At 46.8% G+C, this 25,959-nt stretch overlaps 1 protein-coding gene across 2 annotated transcripts in view; it reads right to left on the bottom strand.

The window, feature by feature from the left end:
* ERCC5 (ERCC excision repair 5, endonuclease) overlaps window positions 1-25,959 on the bottom strand; it is a 141,425-nt gene that overhangs the window by 102,280 nt on the left and 13,186 nt on the right. The window contains exons 2-3 of one of the 2 annotated variants that reach the window (XM_030201331.1): window positions 21,733-21,834; window positions 15,031-15,122 (exon numbers count right to left, since the gene is read on the bottom strand). In XM_030201331.1, the coding sequence (XP_030057191.1) occupies window positions 15,031-15,118 (88 nt within the window). In that variant the 5' untranslated portion in view covers window positions 15,119-15,122; window positions 21,733-21,834. Of the gene's footprint in view, window positions 1-15,030; window positions 15,123-15,297; window positions 15,320-21,732; window positions 21,835-25,959 lie in introns of those variants that run through there. The other variant, XM_030201332.1, reaches the window with a different exon arrangement.

Below are 25,959 nucleotides of genomic sequence, written 5' to 3'. Positions count from 1 at the left end.
AGCAGTGAGTTTGAGGTCTAAACGAGGTGGAAGAGAGACCTGAAGAACAAGGGGAGGAGAATGATAAAACTGCAGGAGCAACTGAGCGAAATTGAGAACACATAAAGAAACCTTGTTAAAACTTGAGGATTTAGCAAATAGATCAAGGAGGAGAAATTTTAGGCTGCAGAGCATTCCAGAAACAGTGGTGGCTGCTTCATGTGCACTCAGAAGATCTGTACAATGATTTTGCAAGAAGCGAGATCACAAGAGGAAGGTCACTCTACTGCAATAGAAAGGAAATATAGAACATTGACTCCTAGGAACAGAACTGTCCCAAGAGTATAGCAGTTTGTTTTCACAAATATGTTGATAAAGAAAATGTCCTCAGGGCAGCTTGGAAGCTAGGCCAGGCTAAGTGGGAGGAATATTATATGGAAGTCTTTGCTGATATTGCCCCCAGCACCTTGTGTTGCCATAGAGACTTTAGAGACATGAGAAAAGTATTAGATAATAACGGTTCGATGTTCTTATCTAGTGGGATTATCTTTCACAGTGGAGGGGAAAAACTATACAATGCGTAATGTCCAGGAAGCAAACACCACACTAGTTGAGACAGGGATCCAAGGAGTGTGAAAGGCTGATACGAAAGCACGGGAACAATAGCAGATAAAAGACACACTAGGACCCAAATGGCAAAAAGCTGGAAAAGGTGGCAAGAGTTTGCAAAGACTTTCCAGAGAACTGGGGGCCATAGTTGGACATGATAAATAAATACAGAGACTCTTAATAAGCAGACAAGCAGATCTGCAGCTGATGGAACTGCTAAAAAGATATGTTGGGCAGCAAGGGCTGTGCTGGGAACTACCAGAGGGCCAATGAACCCAGTTAAAATGGGCAGGGGGAGAAAATAGCTGGGGAGTCACTTCTATGATGAAACCTACAGAAGGAGTGGTGTGTCATGTGATGGGGAGACACAGATTGAGGGGAGAAGATGGGAAAAATATAAGGGGGTGAAAAGAATTGGATTAAAGTCTGGAAAGGGATAAATGTATTATGAGATAAAGGTTCTTCTGGTGAAGAAGGGAGGTGGGGGAAGGGGGGTGATACCTGGGCAGGGAGGAGGTATGATTGGGGGATTTTGGGTATACAGAGAATAATGCTGACCAGATGTTTGGGTTTCTCACATTGCTTTATTATGTAATTGACAATCATTGTGTTCTGTTCACTCATACGCCTGGTATAAATAAAGAGGAAATAAATAATGGATAGGGGTGGTGGGGATAAATTGATAAAAGTCTGATGATGGTTTGTACTGTTTTACCTTTATTATGTACCTTGTGACACTGGAATATTGTATACTTATATTGTTGGATTCGCTCACTTGGATTTGTCATCAATAAAAAAAAATAAAAATTTTGGAAAGCCTGGAAGGGCAGTGCAAGTGTGAGACAGTGTGCGAGTGTTATGTATAATGTATAGGTGAGCTGGAGGGGCAAGTGGGTTAAAGGGAATGTGAATAATCCAGTTAGTAGTATTAAAATGTGTCTCCTTGAACACCATGGGAGTAAATTCCCTGTAGGATAGCCACTGTATGTTCAAGGAGTTAACTAGGTTAAAAGCACTTATTTTTCCATAAACATTTTCCCTAGGTTTACTTTGGCTCCAGTTGGATGAACAGAAAAATACATGGTGTCTGTGTTTTGATACTGGTAGATTAAAAAACTGTCACATCCACAAAATTAAGAGGGAAAAAAAGAGGGTAGGTATCTTTTTCTACAGGCTACTGTTCAGGGGCAATTAACACTAGTGAATCTCAATGACCTAAAAAGCTAGGCAAGGTGAATTCTTTGAACACATAGCGAAAGGGTTGTTGGGATTTGCAGAAGGGAAACTGATAAGAAGGGATTTTCACACAAACCTGGAATCTAAGGGATGTGAAAACATTTTTATCACCCTTGGAGTGACCTAATGGTTAGTGCAGTGGGCGGAGAACCTGGGGAACTGGGTTCAAATCCCACTGCATCTCCTGCAAGTCACTTAAACCTTCATTGCCTCAGGTACAAAACTTAGATTTTGCGCCCTTTACGGACAGAGAAAGTATCTGAATAAAACAAATGTAAGCTGCTTTGGTTTTACCACAGAAAGGCAGTATATCAAATTCTTTACCCTTTGATTTTCCCTATTTTTGCATATATGTTACACTAAATCAATTACTTAGATTATGCTCCAGTGTGGTCCAGATGGGAACCAGGGGAAAGGGCGAAAATTTGGATATTAAATAACAGCCTTATATCTGATCAGGAGACCTAGAAACCAAGAATCGGAACAGTATTTAGAAATTAAATGATACGGGCAAACATACAGTCAAGATGATCTGGGAATGTCTCAAGGCAGTAATAAGGGGCAAGCTAACTTCAATAGGGGTAGGGCAAAAAAGAGACATGTATTTAAAAAAAAATAGCTTTACCGTTTAAAAAGATGCCACAAAAAGCTGGAGTGAAGGATAGCCTTAAAAGCCAGAAGGGGTTAGAGAAGAACTGGAGGCTCTGGAGCTGTAAATGGAAAAACTAAAACAATACTTTGAACACGACAAATACGTGAGTAGGATCTTGGCCTATAGAATGAAAACACTGAAACTTCCAAAATTAGGGACTGCTTTGTATCCTAGTATAAAACTTTATAAAGCAGACCATGACACTAGGGAGAAGGACATTAAAACTATTTAAAGGGGGCAAGTACAGGGTTATCAGATGAGGACAGAGAAATGTTGATCAAGCCTATAATGGAATTTGAAATAATGATGGCAATAAAGTTTTGCCAAGAGATAAGGCCCCAGCGATACATGGCTGTTCTGCAAAATTTTTATTAAACCTTGGGGGAATAGAGGGGCTTCTAATACATGTCTGGGGCCAAATCAGGGACTGCTGTGGTCCATAAGAATAGCAGGGGCGACACTTATACATAAGGAAGGAAAAGACTCACAGAAATGTGAATTGTATAGGCCCATCTCCTTTCTGGGGGTGGATTATAAAATATTTGCAAAAGTATTAGTGACTTGGTTGTAACATAGTAGATGACGGCAGATAAAGACCTGTATGGTCCATCCAGTCTGCCCAATAAGATAAACTCATTACATATGGTATAAAGTGATACATCATATGTATACCTGATCTTGATTTATCCTTGCCATTTTTCAGGCATAGACCATAGACGTCTGTCCGGCACTGGCCTTGTTCTAAAAATTTCTGAAGTTGTTGTCAAAGACCCTGAATAACTCCACTCCAGCCCATCCAAATCTATTCAGCCTCGATCAGGGCTTTCCTACCTAATCTCCGCTAAGCTTCTTTGGATCCGATCCTTCTAAACAGGATTCTTTTGTGATTGTCCCACGCATTTTTTAATTCTGTTACTGTTTTCATCTCTACCACCTCAGGACTGATTCTCCATATGGTTTATGAAGTTCAGGTGGGGGTTAAACAAGCGCTAAGTGGTGAATGGTTAAAAATGTCAGGCCTGATATCTCAAAAGAGCACCTAAATTTAGAGAATGAAATTTGTGCCCTATTTTCAGCTGAAAATTCACCTTAATTTAGGGGCTTAACAGTTGTGCTGATAAATTTGAGCTTGCTATTTGCCTAGGTTTGCGAGTCTAATTTATGAGCCTTGTGCTGAAAAATCAACGCTAAACTCCAAACTCTTTCCTTGCCCTAAATTTCTCCTGTTGCTAATCACTTCTTATGCTCCTAAATTTAGCAGTTTAATGTACTTTTGTCTATAAATTTAGAAACTCAGCTCTAGTAAATTTTTAAAGAGGTCAATTTAGGAGCATAACCCAAAGTTAGGAGATTAACATTGGGCCTGTCATTTATTCGTGTGTTAAATATTTCTTGAATTTTATAAGTAGAGGAGTGTGGTAGCCGTGTTAGTCCACTCTTAAGGTTATCAATAGAAATCAAACAAAATAAAACATGGAAAAGAAAATAAGATGATACCTTTTTTATTGGACATAACTTAATACATTTCTTGATTAGCTTTCGAAGGTTGCCCTTCTTCCTCAGATTGGAAATAAGCAAATGTGCTAGCTGACAGTGTATATAAGTGAAAACATTCAAGCATTACTATGACAGTCTGACAGGGTGGGAGGAGGGGGGTGGGTAGGAAGTATGCATGGGGACATCAAAGCATATCATTGATATTCTAACAGGGTGGGTGTGGATAGGTGAGGGGAGGGTGATCAACAGAGACATACAGCTTTATGGTTTATAATGGGCTAGGAACCCCAGATCCTTGTTAAGTCCTTTCTGTTGGGTGTTAAAATATTCAATCATTCTGACTTCAAAGGTCTTACGTTCTTGTATGGTTTTAAAGTTACCTTTGAGGATTCTCACTGTGAAATCACTGGTACAGTGTCCTGGTCCTGTAAAATGTTGACCAACAGGCGTGGGAACCCTGCTGGCACCAGTATTGTTCATATGATGTCTATGTAAATTGAATCTTGTCTTAAGCATCTGGCCTGTTTCTCCAATATAGCATCCTTCGTTACATTTTTTACACTGAATGATATATACCACATTGGAAGATGAGCAAGTGAAAGATCCCTTTATGTTGAATATCTTTCCTTTGTGGATGACTTTGGGGTCCTGTGAAATATTTTGGCATAGTTTGCAACTGGATAAATTACAGGGAAGTGTGCCCTTCTGTTCCTTTTCAGTCTGTGAAGGAAGTTTACTTCTGATTAGCTTGTGTTTTAAATTGGGTGGCTGTCGGAAGGCCAGTACTGGTGGGGATGGGAATATCTCTTTCAGTAATTCATCCTCCTGGAGTATAGGTTGTAGATCTCTTATGATTTTCCTCAGTTTTTCCAGCTCTGGATTGTATGTCACTACAAGCGGGATTCTGTCTGTGGATTTTTTCTTTTTGTACTGTAGCAGATTCTCCCTGGGTGTTTTGAGGGAGGAGGCAATATTCTTGGAGATTATTTTGGGGTTGTAGCCCTTCTGTTTGAAGATTCAGTCAGGCTTTTAAGGTGTCTGTCTCTGTCCCCTGGGTCAGAGCAGATACGGTGGTATTTTGTGGCTTGGCTGTAAATGATGGATCTTTTTGTATGTGAAGGATGGAAGCTGGAGTTGTGGAGGTAGCTACATCTGTCTGTGGGTTTCTTGTATATAGATGTTTGTATACAGCCATCACTGATTGAGACCGTGGTGTCCAAAAAATTGACTTTTTCTGGGGAGTAGTCAATTTTGAATCTGATTGTAGGATGGTATGTATTGAATGCAGAATAAAATTGTTTCAGAGTTTCTTCACCCTCCGTCCAAATCATAAAAATGTCATTGATGTACCGGTAGTATTTTAGAGGTTTGGTCCCCCCACAGGAGGGACAAAACTACAAACTGGATAATTACATAGAAAGTTTCAGAGCTGTCTGTGCCCCTCTTCAATGTATTTTTGTATGTCCATAATTACCACTGCGCCTCCTTTGTCTGCGGGTTTGATGATAATGCGTTCGTTAGTTTGTAGGGTTCTTATGGCCGCTCTTTCTGGTGGGGTAAGATAGTACAGAATTCTTTTTTGTTTGTTGGAGAGTTGTGATTTAACCCTATGTCTGAAACTTTCTATGTAATTATCCAGTTTGTAGTTTTGTCCCTCCTGTGGGGACAATCAGATTCAAATTTGACTACTCCCCAGAAAAAGTCAATTTTTTGGACACCACGGTCTCAATCAGTGATGGCTGTATACAAACATCTATATACAAGAAACCCACAGACAGATGTAGCTACCTCCACAATTCCAGCTTCCATCCTTCACATACAAAAAGATCCATCATTTACAGCCAAGCCACAAGATACCACCGTATCTGCTCTGACCCAGGGGACAGAGACAGACACCTTAAAACCCTGACTGAATCCTTCAAACAGAAGGGCTACAACCCCAAAATAATCTCCAAGAATATTGCCTCCTCCCTCAAAACACCCAGGGAGAATCTGCTACAGTACAAAAAGAAAAAATCCACAGACAGAATCCCGCTTGTAGTGACATACAATCCAGAGCTGGAAAAACTGAGGAAAATCATAAGAGATCTACAACCTATACTCCAGGAGGATGAATTACTGAAAGAGATATTCCCATCCCCACCAGTACTGGCCTTCCGACAGCCACCCAATTTAAAACACAAGCTAATCAGAAGTAAACTTCCTTCACAGACTGAAAAGGAACAGAAGGGCACACTTCCCTGTAATATATCCAGTTGCAAACTATGCCAAAATATTTCACAGGACCCCAAAGTCATCCACAAAGGAAAGATATTCAACATAAAGGTAAAATTATGTATAATCATACCTGATAATTTTCTTTCCATTAATCATAGCTGATCATTCCATAGACTGGTGGGTTGTGTCCATCTACCAGCAGGTGGAGATAGAGAGCAAACTTTTGCCTCCCTATATGTGGTCATGTGCTGCCGGAAACTCCTCAGTATGTCGATATCAAAGCTCCATCCGCAGGACTCAGCACTTAGAGAATTACACCCACGAAGGGACACTCTGCCCAGCTCACCACCGCCGAAACGGGGGAGGGGAATTAACCCAGCTCATCCCCACACAAGTGGGGGAGGGGAATCCGTCCAGCTCATCCCCGCGGAGCGGGGGAGGGACACCACACCCGCCGATGCGGGGGGATCTGGCTTATCCTGCAACCGCAACCGCGGGAGGAGCTGACTGACCCTAACACCGCCGAAGCGGGAGGGGTACAAAGCTGCCCTACAGCCGCACGAAGCGGGAGGGAGTGCCGGCAGAATTTTAAGTCTCAATCCAGCCCCGTAAAACGGAGGGGAGAGGAATGCAGCAGCTCACTGTAACACAAACTCGTCTTAACTCTTGAAGAATCCAAGTGAAAAAACTTGAACACGAAGTCTTTCTGAAGTAACTGAAGATTAAACTTGAACCTGAAATGCAACCAGAATAAAAACAGTACAGATATCTGGGAGGGGCTATGGATTGATCAGCTATGATTAATGGAAAGAAAATTATCAGGTATGATTATACATAATTTTACCTTCCATATCATCAAGCTGATCAATCCATAGACTGGTGGGATGTACTGAAGCAGTACTCACCCAGGGCGGGACATTGAAATCCCTGACCTCAACACTGAAGCTCCAAACCGGGCCTCCGCCCGTGCAGCCACAGTCAAACGGTAATGCTTGGAGAATGTATGAGCCGAAGTCCAAGTTGCCGCCTTGCATATCTCTTCCAAGGAGACGGATCCGGCCTCTGCCATCGAGGCCGCCTGAGCTCTCGTGGAGTGAGCCTTCAGCTGGATAGGCGGCACCTTCCCCGCGGCCACATAAGCCGCTGCAATGGCTTCCTTGACCCATCTTGCCACTGTAGGCTTAGCAGCCTGCAGACCCTTACGAGGACCTGCAAACAGGACAAACAGATGATCCGATTTCCGGAAATCATTGGTCACTTCCAAGTATCTGATGATGCCTCGTCTCACATCCAGATATTTAAGAGCAGAGTACTCCTCTGGGTAGTCCTCCCTATGAAAGGAAGGGAGACAGAGCTGCTGATTCACATGGAAGCGAGAAACAATCTTGGGCAGGAAGGAAGGCACTGTGCGAATAGTCACTCCTGCCTCAGTGAACTGCAGAAAAGGCTCTCGACATGAGCGCGCCTGTAGCTCGGAAACTCTTCTGGCTGAAGTGATAGCCACCAAAAAGACTGCTTTCAACGTCAGGTCTTTCAGAGATGCCCTCGACAAGGGTTCAAAAGGCGGCTTCTGCAATGCTCTTAGTACCAGATTGAGATTCCACGCAGGCACCACTGAGTGCAGAGGAGGGCGCAGGTGATTAACTCCCTTGAGAAAGCGCACCACATCTGGCTGCGAAGCCAGGGAAGCACCCTTCAGGCGGCCCCTGAAGCAAGCCAGAGCCGCTACCTGGACTTTAAGGGAACTGAGCGACAGGCCTTTCTCCAGACCTTCTTGCAGGAACGCCAACACTGAAGAAATTGGAGCAGTGAAGGGAGAAAGTGAGCCTGCTTCACACCACGCTGCAAAGATACGCCAAACCCTGGCGTAAGCAGTAGAAGTAGAGCGCTTCCTCGCTCTCAGCATAGTGGCGATGACCTTGTCTGAGAAGCCCTTCTTCCTCAGACGCTGCCGCTCAATAGCCAGGCCGTAAGACCAAAGGGGGAGGGATCCTCCATCACCACGGGACCCTGATGTAACAGGCCCTGCTCCACTGGCAGCCGCAGAGGATCGTCGACTGAGAGCCTGATCAAGTCCGCATACCAGGGACGCCTGGGCCAATCCGGACCCACCAGGATTACCCTGCCGGGATGCTTTGCCACCCGGTCTAGCACCCTGCCCAACATGGGCCAGGGCGGGAACACATAGAGAAGCTCTTGTGTCGGCCACTGTTGGAGAAGAGCATCTACTCCCAGGGATCGAGGGTCCCGTCCTCTGCTGAAAAAGCGCGGCACTTGGCAATTGGCCGATGACGCCATCAGATCTAGGCTCGGCTGGCCCCAGCGCTTTGTGATGTCCAAGAACGCCTGAGCAGATAGGTTACTCTCCTGGCTCCAAGGTATGGCGACTGAGAAAGTCCGCCTTGACATTCATGACTCCGGCAATGTGGGCCGCTGAAAGCTGCTCCAGGTTCGCTTCCGCCCACTGGCAAAGATTCATAGCCTCCTTGGCTAGAGGGGCGCTCTTGGTACCTCCCTGGCGGTTGACATAGGCCACAGCCGTGGCATTGTCCGACAGGACCCGTACAGGCTTCAACACCAGTACCGGGATGAACTCCAAAAGCGCCAACCGAATGGCTCTGAGTTCCAGGAGGTTGATAGACCACTTTGCCTCTGCAGGAGACCAGAGCCCCTGCGCTGTCCTTCCCAAGCAGTGGGCTCCCCAGCCCGACAACGAGGCGTCCGTCGTGACGACAATCCACTCTGGGGTCACCAGAGGCATTCCTGCAGACAACTTGTCTGTCTGCATCCACCAGCTCAGCGCCTTGCGCACTGCTGGGTCCAAGGGAAGGCGCACAGCATAATCCTCCGACATCGGAGTCCAGCGCTGCAGCAAAGAGTGTTGAAGTGGTCTCATATGAGCCCTGGCCCAGGGCACAACTTCCATCGTGGCCGTCATAGAGCCCAACAGCTGCACATAGTCCCAAGCCCGAAGGGGAGAGGCTACTAGGAACTGGTCCACCAGAGCCTGAAGTTTGACAATCCGATTGTCTGGCAGGAACACTCTGCCCACTTGAGTGTCGAATCGAACTCCCAGGTACTCCAGGGACTGAGTCGGGCGCAGCTGGCTTTTCTCCCAGTTGATGATCCATCCCAGGGAGCTCAAAAGAGCAACTACCCGGTCCACAGCTTTGCCGCACTCTGCATAAGAGGGGGCTCGGATCAACCAGTCGTCCAGATAAGGATGGACTTGTACCCCTTCCTTTCGTAGGAAGGCCGCGATGACCACCATTACTTTGGAAAAGGTCCGCGGAGCAGTAGCCAACCCGAAAGGGAGGGCTCTGAACTGGAAGTGTCGTCCCAGGACTGCAAAACGCAGAAAGCGTTGATGAGGAGGCCAGATGGGAATATGCAGGTACGCTTCCTTGATGTCCAAGGATGCCAGGAACTCTCCTGCCTTCACTGCCGCTATAACAGAGCGGAGAGCCTCCATGCGAAAGTGCCGCACTTTCAAGGCCCGATTGACCCCTTTGAGGTCGAGGATAGGCCGGACAGAACCTCCTTTCTTTGGTACCACAAAGTAAATGGAGTAACGTCCCTTGCCAAGCTGACTTTCTGGCACCGGAACGACCGCGCCCAGGTGGATCAGATTGTCCAAGGTCTGCTGCACTGCCACAGCTTTGACCGGAGACTTGCAGGGAGAGAGTACAAACCCGTCTTTTAAGGGTCGGCAGAACTCTAGTTTGTAGCCGTCTCTGATGACTTCCAGCACCCACGCGTCTGAAGTTATTGTGGTCCACTCGCCCAGAAACGAGGACAGCCGTCCTCCAATCTGCACTGGGGCGTGGACCAAGACCCCGTCATTGGGTACGAGACCCTGGGGGAGGACCGGAGGGAGCACCTCCGGGACGGCGGTCTCTGCGAAAGGAATGCTGCTTGGGGGAGAAATTCCTCTTGAAGGAAGAGGGGGCAGAGGAACCCGACTTGCCCGGGCGGTACCGACGGGCTTCCTGCAACCGTCCTCTGGAGGTACCGGGACGAGTACTAGCCCGAGCCCTGACCTCTGGTAATTTCTTGCCCTTAGACGTGCCGAGATCGGTCACGATTTTGTCCAGCTCGACCCCAAAGAGCAGCTTGCCTTTAAAAGGCAACCTAGCCAGGCGGGATTTAGAGGCGTGGTCAGCAGACCAATGTTTCAGCCAAAGCCACCGCCGCGCAGAGATTGTCTGAGCCATGCCTTTCGCTGAGGCCCTCAAGACATCATACAGCAAGTCTGCCAAATAGGCTAAGCCCGATTCCAGGGCCGGCCAATCAGCCCTCAAGGAATGATCCGAGGGGGAAGCCCGCTGCACCATAGTCAGGCACGCCCTGGCCACATAGGAGCCGCAAACTGAGGCCTGCAAACTTAAAGCAGCCGCCTCAAAGGACGACCTTAAGGCCGCCTCCAATCTTCGGTCTTGGGCGTCCTTTAGGGCCGTGCCACCTTCCACCGGCAACGCCGTTTTCTTAGTCACCGCAGTGATTAAAGAATCCACGGTAGGCCACAGATAGGCCTCACGTTCACTCACAGCCAAAGGATAGAGGCGGGACATAGCCCTAGCCACTTTAAGGCTCGCTTCTGGGACATCCCATTGAGCCGAAATTAAGGTGTGCATGGCATCATGCACGTGGAAGGTTCTAGGCGGGCGCTTCGTCCCCAGCATAATGGCAGAGCCAACAGGGGCTGAGGGAGAGACGTCCTCCGGAGAGGAAATCTTCAAAGTGTCCATGGCCTGTAACAACAGGTTGGGCAAATCCTCTGGGCTAAAAAGCCGCGCTGCAGAGGGGTCATCCGCTCCATCCGAGCGGGGATCCGTCTCCTCCAAGGAATCCACAAAGGACCGTTGGGAGACCTCAGACACGCTGCCCTCATCTACATCGGAGGAGACAAATTCCTCCAAGGCCTGGGAATCAACCCGAGGACGTTTACCTCTGGGAACCTCAACCTCTTTACCAGACGAGGGAGCAGGGGCAGCGTTGTGCATGAGGAAGGCCTGATGCAGCAGCAAAACAAACTCGGGGGAGAAACCCCCCAAACTGTGCACTTCCGCAGCCTGGGCAACAGCCCTAGACGCACCCTCAACCGGCGCTCGCAATAGCGGGGGAGAGACATGCTGCGCATCCAAAATGGCGTCCGGCGCGAAACTCCGCGAAGGAGCCGCGCGGGAAGAATGGCTCTTAACTTTAGCCGCTTCTGTGCCGTCGCCCAAATTAAGGGCGTTCATGGCATTAATGTCTCCAACCTCAAGGGCGGCCCAAGAAGAAGCCGTCCGAGCCGCGTGGCCGGCCAAGATGGCGGAGGCGAGGAGCGGGGGATGGGCGTTTATGGCGGGAAAAACCGCCACGCCAGAGGAAGGACCGGGACATTCATCGGTCACGAAACTGTCACCCAACAAGGGCGAATCAGGCTTTAAGACCCCCGCATCCCCTCTAGAAGCGCTCAAGCGACCCGGGGAGTGACCCTTTGCGCCCTCGCCCTCAGACGCCATATGCCACGAGGAGAAGAATCGGGGAACCCCCTGCCCGCTATAAAAAGGTAAAAATTACCTGCTGTCCGCTCCGAGTTGTAACGACCTGGTGTCCTAGTGAGTAGCTGCAATAGACACTTAAATAAACGTCGAAATAAACGCCTTTAAGGACGTTCAAAATTTTTTTTTTTTTTAACGGAGCCAGCGGGAGGGGGGAGAAAAGGAGGGACCTGGCACCACCAGGTTTGCACTTGCTCAAAAGAGCCCTCAACCCCAGGCACTCAACAAAACCTAAAAATTAGGCTTGGAGGCCTAGCCAGAGCTGCTGCTGTGTGTGACCACCACCTGCTGAGATAGAGAACATACTGAGGAGTTTCCGGCAGCACATGACCACATATAGGGAGGCAAAAGTTTGCTCTCTATCTCCACCTGCTGGTAGATGGACACAACCCACCAGTCTATGGATTGATCAGCTTGATGATATGGAAGGGATCTTTCACTTGCTCATCTTCCAATGTGGTATATATCATTCAGTGTAAAAAATGTAACGAAGGATGCTATATTGGAGAAACAGGCCAGATGCTTAAGACAAGATTCAATTTACATAGACATCATATGAACAATACTGGTGCCAGCAGGGTTCCCACGCCTGTTGGTCAACATTTTACAGGACCAGGACACTGTACCAGTGATTTCACAGTGAAAATCCTCAAAGGTAACTTTAAAACCATACAAGAATGTAAGACCTTTGAAGTCAGAATGATTGAATATTTTAACACCCATAAAGCTGTATGTCTCTGTTGATCACCCTCCCCTCACCTATCCACACCCACCCTGTTAGAATATCAATGATATGCTTTGATGTCCCCATGCATACTTCCTACCCACCCCCTCCTCCCACCCTGTCAGACTGTCATAGTAATGCTTGAATGTTTTCACTTATATACACTGTCAGCTAGCACATTTGCATATTTCCGATCCGAGGAAGAAGGGCAACCTTCGAAAGCTAATCAAGAAATGTATTAAGTTATGTCCAATAAAAAAGGTATCATCTTATTTTCTTTTCCATGTTTTATTTTGTTTGATTTCTATTGAATTTTATAGTAAGTTATTTGGATCTAATAAAAAAATTTAAACTCAAAAATTAGGGAATCACTGAAAGCACCACCAAAGGAGGCGGCTCAGGAAGGAGAGAGGTCAGTGGTTCTGTATGTGCTGCACAAAACAAGGCCTGGCTAGGCTTACCATATTTGCTTCCTCAAAAAAGAGGACACATACCGCGCCCCCCCCCCCCCCCCCCGCCACACCCTCACTTCACCCCGTCACATACCAGCCACATTACACACCCCTAAGGATGTCCTATCCTCCCCTTACTATACTGCCCTGGTGGTCTAGTGACCTCTTCGGGGAAGGAAAGAGCCCCCTCTTTCCTGCCCGGAGTGCCTGCATACTGTTCCTTGCTAACTCCAGTCCCGGCGCCGATTCAAAATGGCCACCGAGAGTTGAAGCAGCCTTGCGAGACTTCAACTGGCGGCCATTTTGAATCAGCATTGGGACCGTCAGCTACGAACAGTATGCAGGCGCTGGGGGCAGGAAAAAGGAGGCTCTTTCCTGCCCCGAAGAGGTCACTAGACCACCAGGGCAGTATAGTAAGGTAAAGGAAGTGGAGGATAGGACACCTCTAGGCCCACCCGTCTGCATGGGTAGGCTGGCAAAACCCACCTGGTTGCCCGGCCATGTCCTCAAAAAGAGGACATGTCCGGGTAAAAACGGACATATGGTAACCCTAGGCTTGGCTGTCCATACTCTAAATATTGGTTTTTACTTCCCACACTCCATGACGCATTCTGTATCTAGAAAGGAGAGAGACGTGTGACTACACATTTTCTCAGAAAGGAGTTTCTGTACATTTAAGAGTCAGCATGGGTATCTTTTTGCTGCAACGTGTCAACAGCAAAGCCCATGTGCTAGTTTGGACCTGAATATCAGGCACTAGTGGACACGTTTCCATGGCACAGCTGATTATGTCTAAAGACACTAGAGGCCCATTTTCAAAGCACAAAGTTACATAAGTTACTATCAGGCTCATTTTTGAAAGAGACGGGCGTCCATCTTCTGACATAAATCGGCACTTGGACATCCATCTCTCAGAGACGTCCAAATCGGTATAATCGAAACCCGATTTTGGACGTCTCTAGCGGAGGTCCATTGCAAGGACGTCGAAATCTGAGGGGGGGGGGGGGGGGCGTATCGGAGGCGTGGTGAAGGCGGGACTTGGGTGTTCCTAAGACTTGGACGTCTTTGAGCCATAATGGAAAAAAAAGAAGAGACATCCAAGACTAAAACTTGGACGTTTTCACCCGGACCTGGTTTTTTTTGCGAATAAGGCACAAAAAGGTGCCCGAAATGACCAGATGACCACTGGAGGGAATCGGGGATGACCTCCCCTTACTCCCCCAGTGGTCACTAACCCCCTCCCGTCCTAAAAAAAAATCATTAAAAATATTGATTGCCAGCCTCAGATGTCATACTCAGGTCCATGACAGCGAATGCAGGTCCCTGGAGCAGTTTTAGTGGGTGCAGTGCACTTCATACAGGTGGACCCAGGCCCATACCCCCCCTTACCTATTACATTTGTAGAAGAAACAGCGAGCCCTCCAAAACCCACCAGAAACCCTCTGTACCCACATATAGGTGCCCCATTCACCTGTAAGTGGTGTATAGTTGGGGGTAGTGGGTTTTGAGGGGCTCAGCACACAAGGTAAGGGAGCTATGTACCTGGGAGCATTTTACGAAGTTCACTGCAGTGCCCCCTAGGGTGCCCCACTGCTGTCCTGGCATGTCAGGGGGACCAGTGTACTACAAATGCTGGGTCCTCCCATGTCCAAATGGCTTGCATTTGGATGTTTTAGACTTGGATGTCTTTGGTTTCGAAAATCGCTGAAAATCAAAGATGTCCAAATCTAAGGACGTCCTTGGTATTTTCGAAACGAAAGATGGGCGTCCATCTTTTTTCAAAAATGACCTTTCCCCCCCCCCCCCCCTCTGAATTTGGATGTCCAAATTCCAACTTAAGACATTTCTTTCGAAAATGCCCCTCCGTGTAACTTTATAAGTCTATGTGCTTTGAAAATTAGCACCCTAGAGTACCATGGTAGGCAAACTGGAAAAATCACTCTAGAGATTCAAATTCAGAACAGTTTTGTAAATAAAGCTCTTTTAAATAAAGGTCAGATATTAGTTAATGAATGTATATTTTGTTGTCCAATTCATATATTACCTAAAAGACAACCAGTGAATCTAGCAACTCTTTATTTAGCAAACAAACAGGATTCAAATCTCTTTTAAGGATACCAATAGCAAGGATTTTTCCTTCCAGTGTTTCTGGATCGATAGGTCTCCCTGTACATTCCAGCAGTTTCCAAAGTCCTTGGACCCCCATGTTGCTTTAAGAAGTAAACCAATAAACAACAGGTAAGGTTTTTACATTTTGCTATATAAAAGTTTAAGTTATAACAAATGGGGAAACCATGCAGAGCATGGTTCACAGAATATATGTGTTGCTTGTGAATTTGCGAACATGTATTTGTAAGGAGGTAGAAGGAAAAATTAGTTTCTTACCTGATAATTTTCTTTCCATTAGTCCCCACAGATCAATCCAGAGATGAATGGGCTATGTCCTCCTAACAGCAGGTGGAGATAGAAAGAACACCAAAGTTCTGTTATATAGGACCCCGTGAAGCAGTTTCCATTTCAGTACGGCCAATACTAAAGCAGAGACCTCAACAACGCCCAAAGGATCCCCTGCCTCTTGCAATGCTATCAAAACAAGACAAATCCAAATAGGTAGCAAGACAAACTGGGACAGCAAACGATACAGCTCTAGAGTCTAAAGCTGCAGCAATACATATACTCCCTTGGATGCAAAGCGGTTTCATTTTTGTTCTTCAGTTCTGAATAGCACTGATTCATCACGAGCTGCATCCACCAAAAGACACCTCCGGAAAACTGCAAGACAAACAAGAAGGGTGGGCCTCTGGATTGATCTGTGGGTACCAATAGAAATAAAGTTATCAGGAAGAAACTAATTTTTCCTTCCATAGCGTCCCCCAGATCAATCCAGAGATGAATGGGACATAGAAAAGCAGTCCTCAAGGAGGCCAGGACTCGACAGTCCCTGAAAACAGCACAACCGCTTCAAAAGCAGCATCGTGCCGTGCCAGAATGTCCAATCTGTAAAGCTTTGCAAACATATGGACAGAATACCACGTAGCTGACAAATCTCATCCACAGAGATGGCACACGCCTCTGCAAAGGAAGTAGCTATGACCCTGGTAGAGTGGACCTTTAACTGGAGAGGTAGAGACCTGCCCGCCAAGAGGTAAGCCACAGAAAAGGCCTCATGAAGCCATCAGGCAATCGTAGCCTTGGATGCAAGCTCCCCCTTCCTGTGGCTGGAGAACAAGACAAATAGATGATCAGAGCACTGGAAGTCACTGGTGGTTTCCAGGTACTTGAAAAGCACCCTACGAACGTCAAGACAGCGAAGAGCATGAAAGTCATCTAGGTAATCCTTCCTGCAGAAGGAAGGAAGGCAAATCGGTGGATTTAAGTGGAAACTAGAGACCACCTTTGTAAGAAACAAGAGCACTGTCTGCAACGTGACCCCCGTCTCAGTAAAACGAAGAAAAGGATCCTGACACAAAAGCGTCTGCAATTCACACACTCGTCGAACTGACACCATTGCCACCAGAAACACTGATTTCAAGGTAAGATTCTTCACTGAAGACCGATCCAACAGCTTGAAGGGCCCGAAGGACCACATTAAGCCACTTCGGGCAAACCGAGCATCTGAGTGGGCCAAAGATGGCTCACCCTGTGAAGAAAACGTGCCACTTGTGGATGGGATTGTACTGGGCTGCGCATTTGGTTTGCTACTCTCTAAACAACTTATGAAATATTATAAAATATTATAGAAAAAATTGTACAGGAATCAGAGAATTAAAAGTCTTCAATTACTCACCCACCAGCACAGCATCAGATATCAGTTTCAAGTTATAACAAACTTATAAAATCTAACAACAGTACCTCTAGTAATTATAAGTAATTAGACTAATTATATAAAGAAGAGAAAAATAAGGAAGGAGAGTTTGTTCCTCATTCAAAGGTCACAGAACAGACAGAAAGAAGAGAAAGAAAGAATAAATGAAAGAAAGATTCTTAGATATAGAGAATTAGTTTCTATGAAGGGGGGAGAGCACCCCTTCGGGAAAAACAGGCCATTTGGACGGATCTGAAACACTCTTTCCAAGCATGCCTAGTTTTTCAGAGTTTCTTTGTGTGCAGCGTGGTTTTATAGGCTGTGGTTAGCATCCATCTCTCCTCTACCCTGGACCAATCATAGGTGCTGCATATATGCTGGAGACTTGTAATAGGGTCTTTCATATGTGCTGGAAGCTTGCAATTGGTGTCCTTGCCATACCTCTTCTCAGTAAATTACTTTTGTAACAGGATATACCAGGTATCTGAGCTGCCTTAGCAACGGTGACCAGCCAGAAATTCCTGCATGTGGCTGATAGGAAAAGAGAGAAGGGAGATGGGAAATAATGCAGCATACCTGAAGTAGAACTTTATAGCTAAAAATTATAGGACAGGATGCCAGGGAAGAACACTGAATCTGACCCTGGAAGCAGGCTAGCGCTGCTACCTGCACCTTCAGCGACTCCAGTGCTGACCCGTTTGCCAAATCGTTCTGCAGAAATAACACCACCAGGCTCAATGAACCAGAAGAAGAATTCACGCCTCTATCCACGCACCAGGCATCAAAGGCCCTCCACACACAGGCATAAGCCATTGAAGTGGACTTCTTCCATGCATGTAACAAGGTGGTAATCACAGTTTCCAAATAACCTTGTTTCCTCAAGGCTGCCCTCTTAAGATCCAAGCCGAGGGCTCCTGAAACAGGAGGCCCGAACCCCTAAGCATGCAAAGAGGGTCAAAAAGGGTCATCAACAAGAAGATGGACCAAGTCTGCATACCACGGATGCCAGGGCCAGTCTGGTGTCACCAAAATCACCACCCCCGGATGATGATAAATGCGCCCCAGAAGCCTGCCAATCATTGGCCAAGGAGAAAAGGCATACAGGAGATTGTCAGATGGCCACGGCTGGAGAACAGCATCCAGCACCTCCGCCTCCTCGTCCCTCCGTCTCCTGAAAAAGCAGGGCACCTTGGCATTGGACCTGGATGCCATCAGATTGAGAATCGGAATGCCCCACCATCACCAAAGAGAATGCCACCCAGGAGAGCTCACATTTCCCCGGATCCAGTAGATGATGGCTGATGAAATCTGCTTGAATGCCCGCAATGTGTGCCGCCGACAGGCAAGCCACATGAACCTCTGTCCACTGCAGGAGGACAGCTGCCTCCACTCCAAGGGGAGCACTCCTGGTGCACCTCTGCCTGTTGATATATGCCACAGCTGACGCACTGACAGCATGCGAACCTCGAGGTCCCAGATGAGTGGGAGGAAGGCTCTCAAGACATTCCGCACTGCCCTCAGCTCCAACTGGTTGATCAACCATCAAGCCTCCAGAGGAGACCACAGGCCTTGCACCGTGCAACCCAAGCAGTGAGACCTCCAACCTGAGAGACCGGCATCCGTGGTCACTACTACCCAGTTCAGGGCTACCAGTGAAGCACCCTGAGCCAGGTTGGTCGAACTGAGCCACCAGCGGGCACTGAGGCAAGCCTGCACCATCCAGAGCAGCCTGAGATGATTTGATATTCATCCACCAATGGAGCAAAGAAAGCTGAAGGGGCCACATGTGAGCTCACTACATGGCAGGACCTCCAGCGTGACCACCATGGAACCCAAGACATGCATGTAGTTCCAGGCCCAAGGAGACAGCGTACGCAGCAGGCAGGAGCATAGCTACTCGGCTCAGGCCCACCCAGGCAGCCGGCAGCTGTCCGGTCCTCCTCTTCTCTGCCTAATTTTTATTTTAGTGCAGCCATTGTAGAGTTACATGCTGGCGCTGCTGCTCCGTTGCTCACTCCCTGAGTCCCCATCCAGTTTTAATCTGAAGTTTCTGGACTCTGCTGCTTTGCTCCTCCCCCTCATGTGCGACGGTGCCGCAGTGCTGCATGGGAGGGGAAACTGTGCTGGCTACTGTCGTGGTCGCAGTTCCTCCACTCTGCCCTGCTTCTGAATGAAGATCAGCTTTATTTTGTTGATTCCACCCAGGCCTCAGCATTACCCCGTGGCCCCACAACAGCATACATGGAGCGGAGCACAATGATTGCACTCTGAGTCTGCACCACTATCTGCCACCACCACCGAAGCCCAGCTGCCCAGGCCAGGTAAAATAAATATATTTTTTAAAATGTTAACATCGTGTACATTGTAATGGTGGGTGGGGTGTGCTCTTCATTGCCTAGGTAAAAAAAAAAAAGGTATATTTAATATACCTTTTTCCGAAAGGGAAGTCGAGACAAGCGGTCCTTAGAGGACGAATCCGCCACCCACTAATTCAGCCAGAGCCACCGCCACCAGCGACATCTCCTTAGCCAAAGTGCAGAGAAGATAATACAGCAAATCCACCAAAAAGGACAAGCCCAGCTCCAAAGAAGGACAGGCCATGGAGAAGTCCTCGTCTGAAGATGCTCCCTGCTCCCAGCTAAGGCAAGCCCGGGCCACAAAGGAACTACACACCGAAGCCTGCAAGCCAAGCGCTGCCACCTCAAAAGAGTTCAAGAGAAGATTCCAACTTGCAATTCTGCACGTCCTTGAAGACCATGTCGCTCTCCACCAGCAAAGTGGTATTCTTAGTCACCTCCGTAATTAAAGAATCCACCCGTAATAAGCACAGGGACTCTAGGTATGCGGCTGAACTGTGCCAAAATGAGAACTGTCATAGCCAGGTGGACATGAAAGGGGGCCACTTAATGTCAGACAGCAAAGGGTGCTTGGCTGCCTCAGCGGCAGGGTCCTCTGGAGATGAAATCCTGAGTGCCTCTAACGCCTGCACAATCAATGCAGGCAGCTTGTCTCAGCGGAACAGCCATGCCACTGTAGTGTCATCCCTTCCTTCCAGTGGATGTTCACCCTCCTCCAGAGGGTCCACCAGGGAGTGGGCTGAAGAGCCAGAAAGGGGCCCATCAGATTCCTGCCTAGAAAACACAGACAGCTCATCCAAATCTCTCTGGACCTCTCCCCTTAGCCGCTTAGGCATATGAAAGACCAAAGGGCCAGTGGGGGCCAACGAAGAGGGAACGCGGGAACTCCCCTCGGGAGGGAAAGGAGAAAAAGGCTGAACCAAAAGCCTTTTCAATAGAAAGGCCCAATGCATCAGGAGCACAAATTCAGGAGAGAATGGGACCGAAGCACCCAGATCCCCCACGCACCCAGCTGCAACCGCTTTTTCAACTGGGCTCTCTGCCACCAAAAAAACAAATCTTTCCCCTGAGGACAAGCTCCAGCCGCTCCTACACATCAGCACATGGCAGCGCATCCAAAATGGCGGCCATGGACCCGCGCGATGAGCAGGAGTCTACTTTGCCCGCCAAAATCACCACCGCCATCTCTCTCCTGGACCTGGGCTTGGATGAAACTACAGCGCATCCAACAATGCCTCAGCCGGCGAAGTGCGACCACACTCATCACAGACACCCGACACTGCTCGCCAGCCTCCACACTGGGAGCAGCGCTTAACCTTAGCAGTCATCAGAGTACTCACGAACCAGAGGATCCTAGAGAAACAGCTCAGGCTACAATCAGGTGCTGTAACAAGATGGCCTCATGGCCCAGATGACCTGCTGACTTCCACATTAATCAGCTGTGTCTGCAAGGGGAAATCACTGTTTTCTGTGTTATTTTTTTTTTCAATGAAAGGAGGAAGGAGATCCAAAACCCCAGTAGGACAGCTCAGTGCCAAGAGCAGCAGGACAGGTAGAGAAGGGCCTGGCACCATCAAGTGTACCCTATAGACCACCTGGCAACCTCAACCTCGCGCTCACTGATCCACGGAAGGGCAAGGGCCAGCACCAATACAGAAAATGTCCATCCACCTGCTAGATAGAGAGAATACTGAAATGGAAGCTGTTGCACAGTGTCCTATATAGACCAGCTTTGGTGTTCTCTCCACCTTTTGGTAGGCGGACATGCCCATTCATCTCTGGATTGATCTGGGGAAGATTGGTTACTTGGAGGTAGATTTTGGCGATAGGGTATTCTTGAAGTGTTGAGGGCAGTTGCATAGGGTATTTTAGTAGGGTGGGGGAAGTCTGAGGGTATGGTGGGGCTGTTGCTGGAAGAAGATAATTTAAGGGGTTTGAGCACTTAGAGAATTTAGAAGGGCTGGGCCATTTCAAGGGATGCTGTTGCAACTTCAACATGGATAGTTTGAGTGGTGGAGGGCCAGTCACAGGGGGTTAGGTTAGTAGGTTGAGCATAGTTTGTGGTGGTGGAGTTGTTGCAGGAGAATAGTTTGGGGAAGGTTAGGGTGCATGTGCTATTTTAGAGGTATGGGGGCAGTTTAGGGGTGGTAGAGCATATGCAGGGGGTAGTTTTGGGTAGTGGGAACACTTGTAGCGCTATAGAAATGCTAAATAGTAGTAGAAGTAGTTACATGGGGGTAATCTTTGCGGCTACGGGCAATTTGAGGGTTGGCGAGAATTGAAAACAGTGGAGAAGCAGTTTGAAAGGAGTAATTTCTTAACTACTGTGTTTACTGCATGTAAGTTACTGAAACGCTTCTCCCATAGAAATAGCCCAAAGCATTTTATCTTATTTATTGGTGTCTTCGGGGGAGGGGGGGCTTATTTTTATGGAATCCTTGGTCCAATTCTTGCCCCGTTTTCCCCCTCATCATCCCATTCCAATTAATTTTCAGAGTTATTTTGCTGCCAGACAGATGGGCAGACACATATTCTTGATCATTTTTGTATTAATTCTTTTCAACTTCTGCTGGGATTGCAAAGAATAAAAAGTACTAATAAGACTACTCTTTAAAATGCTTTAGAAACAGCAGGAAGATAGGCACTGATCATACTCACAAAAGGTAGGTTGTTTTACTCAGTCACTCATTGGACAGCTAGGAAGTCTGTTTTCAACTCAAATGCATCTGTTCTGTAAAACTTTCTAAGTAGATATTCCACCTATAACAATTCAGGAAAAGAATGATGAACATTTATCTCATAACAGCCCAAATTAAGCACTGACTGTCCACAACACATACACGCAAACACCAACTTACATGTTTTCGTCCCTTCTATTTATTTGCAAAATTTATTTTTAAAAAGCTCAGAAGAAGTTTTCACTCTCCTACAAGATTAACTATATACTTCTACCAGAATTCTGAGAAACTGTGGAGCAACCTCCTCATCCTGCGGTAAAGGCTTGCTTATCTCCCCCACTCCCTTGAGTCTTGGTCCCACTGCTGCCACCCCCTGAGCCTTGGTCCCTCTGCCGTTGCCCCATAGCCTTGGTCCTGCTACTGCCTCCCCTAGCCTTGGACCTGTCTCTGCCAGCCCCCCATCCTACATACGTCCTGGTGGTCTAGAGGTCTCGTCGGGAGTATGAAAGAACCCTACTCTTTCCTGCCCGATGCCATTGCTCTGGGCTGGTGCTGCCACTTTTTCAAAATGGTCGCCAAGTCTTCAGGAAGTCTCGGCCCAAATTTGTGCACACAATTTTTGACGACTTTTACAGAATAAGGATGTTGATGTAATAAGTTTTTACTTGTTCTTTTTAGTTCTGCTGAGCACTTTTTCAGAGCTGATCTGGGACTGTGAGTTTTTTGGTACTCCCAGTATTGGTATGTAATGCTATCAACATTATTTTGTACAACAACTTTTAGAACTACTGTCTTTATTTTGACCCGCATGTTTTACACATTCCATTTGGTCACACATAAGCTAGAACACTGATATTTGCCTGCCAATAACAATGAGTCATTGGGAGATAGCACCAGGGCTTTTTTTGAGGGAGAGGTACTGAGTACCGGCACCTTTTCCATTGTCTGCTAAAATTTTGACCCATGGGCCCCAAGTTTTAATGAAAGAGCTCAGGCTCTACACAACAATTCTGCCTTGTCATAGGTTCTGTTACTAGTTTCAGGGGGCTTGGCTATTGTGGGGTGGGTTCCTCAGTGATCACCCCACCCCTGAAGGGTGGCCTAGCATTTGAGTACCAGCACCTTTTTTGCTAGAAAAAATGCACTGGATAGCAGTGAATCTCACGCATACAAGTACACTAAGTTTCTTAGTGCATGTCCACTTGTTTATTCTTTTTGGTTTTTATTTTTTGCTTTTATTTTTAATCTTATTTTGTTTACATTATTTACTATGAATGTTTTTAATGGAAGTCTATTGCTGTTAATGCACATGTATTGTCTGGGATCCCTACATTTTATATATTGTTATTTATTGTACCATGTCTTATGGTTATTATATTGTTCTGATTATTATTTTTAGTATTGTATCCCTGTACTGTATTTGGATCTTGCCAGGTACTCCTAGAACTACTAGAACAGTGGTGATAGATTTTTCCAGAGGCCTTGGGGGAGGGAGGTCTCTGCCAGTGGGCTGGAGAGAGAGTTTGGGAGGCCTGCCCAGGGGAGGAGTTGGCAGAGTAGTTGCTGAGATAATGTGGGTCCCTGTAGTGAGTGACAGCAGGGGTAGAGTAGAAATAATAAAAGGGATTGTAGTGGAGAACATGAGGTCTTTGGCTGCCTGTTCCGCTGCCAGGACCTTTGGGAGTCTTGGGAGGATCCTGGAGTGCAGAATAGACTCAGACTGGAACAAATAAGAAGTTGCTGCCCCTATAAGCAGTGACTGAGTCAGAGTTTCAGGTGGACAATATGAGTCCAGCCTGAATGCGGGATCCAGAACAGGAGACTGTTCAAGGCCAGAGTGAAGCCCAAAAGGTGCATTCACTGGAAGGAGGGCAGCCAAAAAGTTCTGTGTTTGAGGGAGCTGAATTGATATCAGAAGTAATAGGAGCAGCCTTCGATTTATTCATGACCGAATAGGATAGGTTGATAGACAGAAGATGTAAATATACGAATATCGGAGTGAAGTGGAGTGGCTGAGACCGTCTTAAGTGGTCTCAGGTGGAACAAAATTGCATACGGTATAATATTCTATAAATAGAGTTCTTCTGAAGTGTTGACTGCCAGTTGCAGAAGTTGTCAGTGAAAGTACTTTACATTAAATTCTTGGGAGTGCCGTGTGGTCTTTGGTGTGAGAGCAAGGATGCTTGCTCACAGACTGAGAGAAGTACCACTATACAGTTCATCTTGATCTCTCAATACCCCAGATCGCTATTCTGGGCCATTGACTCACACCCAAGCTCAATGGCTGGCAAACAGGAACTGTGAATGCGGTGTGTGTGGTCCCCTGTGACACTGTGATGAAGTTTAGCTTGTGGCCCAGGTTGGACTCAGTGTGAAATGGAGCCGAGCTGGCGGGGCATAAGACCCGAGTTACACGTATGTGATCGAGGTGAATGGTTCTGGTAATTTGTAGCAGTCCGGCTTATCCTGTTGTCCCAGTAGGAGTTGTATTGGTGTTCTACTTATTGATGTAGTATTTGCACTGCTGCCTTTTCAATCCCTCTCCGTCAGTGGTTCCTCAGGGCTCCATCTAGAATCAGCTCTTTTCAGTATTTTTCTTTTGCCACTTCTTACGCTTATTCAGGACAATGGTTGCACTCCTTTCTGCTACGCAGACGACGGTCACCCGCAGAATTTCTAGCTGGGCATCTATTAATCAACTTAGCCCGACTAGAAATTCTGCGGGTGACCGTTGTCTGTGTAGCAGAAAGGAGTGCAACTGTTGTCCTGAATAAGCGTAAGAAGTAGCAAAAGAAAAATACTGAAAACAGCTGATGCTAGAATGGAGCCCTGAGGAACCACTGAATGGAGAGGGATTGAAGTGGTCGTAGAATGTTTGAAAGAAAGCTGATAAGTACGGCTCGCCAGATAGCTAGTGAACCATGTGAGAACTGTCTCAGATATCCCAACTGAAGCCAGACATTGAATCAATAGTATGTGGTCAACCAAATAGAAAACGGAAGACAAATCCAAGGAAACAATGATAACTGAACAGCGGTCATCATGAGATGTACGAATGAAATTATGTAGAGCTACTAACAATGTTTCTGTGCTACGGTGATGCAGAAAAACAGCCTGAAATGTGTGTAAAATATTGCTGCTTTCTATGTGTTGCAATAGTTGGATATGGACCAGTTTTTCTATAGCTTTAGCCAAAAATGGAAGATTAGAAATCGGTCAAAAACTATAAGGCTCCTGCAAGTCCAAATGGGGTTTCTTCAAAAGAGGACATACTAAGGCATGTTTCCAAATAGAGGGAACGGAGCCTGTGATCATTGAACTCAAAATAAGGGGAAGACTCAGTGGAATTACTTCATGGGACAAATGTTTCATTAGTGTAGCTGGCCATGGGTCTAAAGCTGAAGATGATGGATGAAGAGAAGCGAAAATATTACCAAGGGATTTTACTGACGGTAAATTAAAAGAGGACCAAATCTTTGGAAATGGGAGAGTTTCCGTGGAATTAGAGAAGAGCGGATGTGGTCCCCTCTTCAGAAAAGCGGCAACAGAGAAGAACTTGGAAACTACAGACCAGTAAGCCTCACTTCAGTTATTGGAAAAGTAATGGAAGTGATGCTGAAGGAAAGGATAGTGAATTCCCTGGAATCCCATGAGTTACAAGATCCGAGGCAACACAGTTTTACCAAAGGTAAATCGTGTCAAACGAATTTGACTGAATTCTTTGACTGCACGAACAGAGAATTGGATCAAGGACGTATGCTAGATGTAATCTACTTAGATTTCAGCAAAGCTTTTGATACATTCCCTCCTAGAACTACTTGAATAAACTTGAAAGGCTGGGGTTAGGACCAAAAGTGGCAAATTGGATTAGAAACTGGTTGACAGACGCCAGAGGGTGGTGGTCGATGGAATTCACTAGGAGGAAGGAAAGGTGAGTAGCGGAGAGCCTCAGGAATCGGAGCTGGGTCTGAATCTGTTCTATATATTTGTGAGTGACATTGCTGAAGGATTAAAAGGTAAGGTATGCCTTTTTGTGGATGATACCAAGATTTGTAACAGAGTGGACACCCCGGAGGGAGTGGAAAACATGAAAAGGGATCTGCAAAAGTTAGAAGAATGGTTTAATGTTTGACAATTAAAATTTAATGCAAAAAATTGCAAAGTGATGCATTTCGGGAGTAGAAACTCAAAGGAGCTGTATGTCCTA

Source organism: Microcaecilia unicolor, chromosome 4, assembly GCF_901765095.1.
Source record: "Microcaecilia unicolor chromosome 4, aMicUni1.1, whole genome shotgun sequence".
NCBI lineage: Eukaryota > Metazoa > Chordata > Amphibia > Gymnophiona > Siphonopidae > Microcaecilia > Microcaecilia unicolor.
The sequence above is the reverse complement of the archived record's forward strand: the minus strand, read 5'-3'. Positions and strand labels throughout refer to the sequence as shown.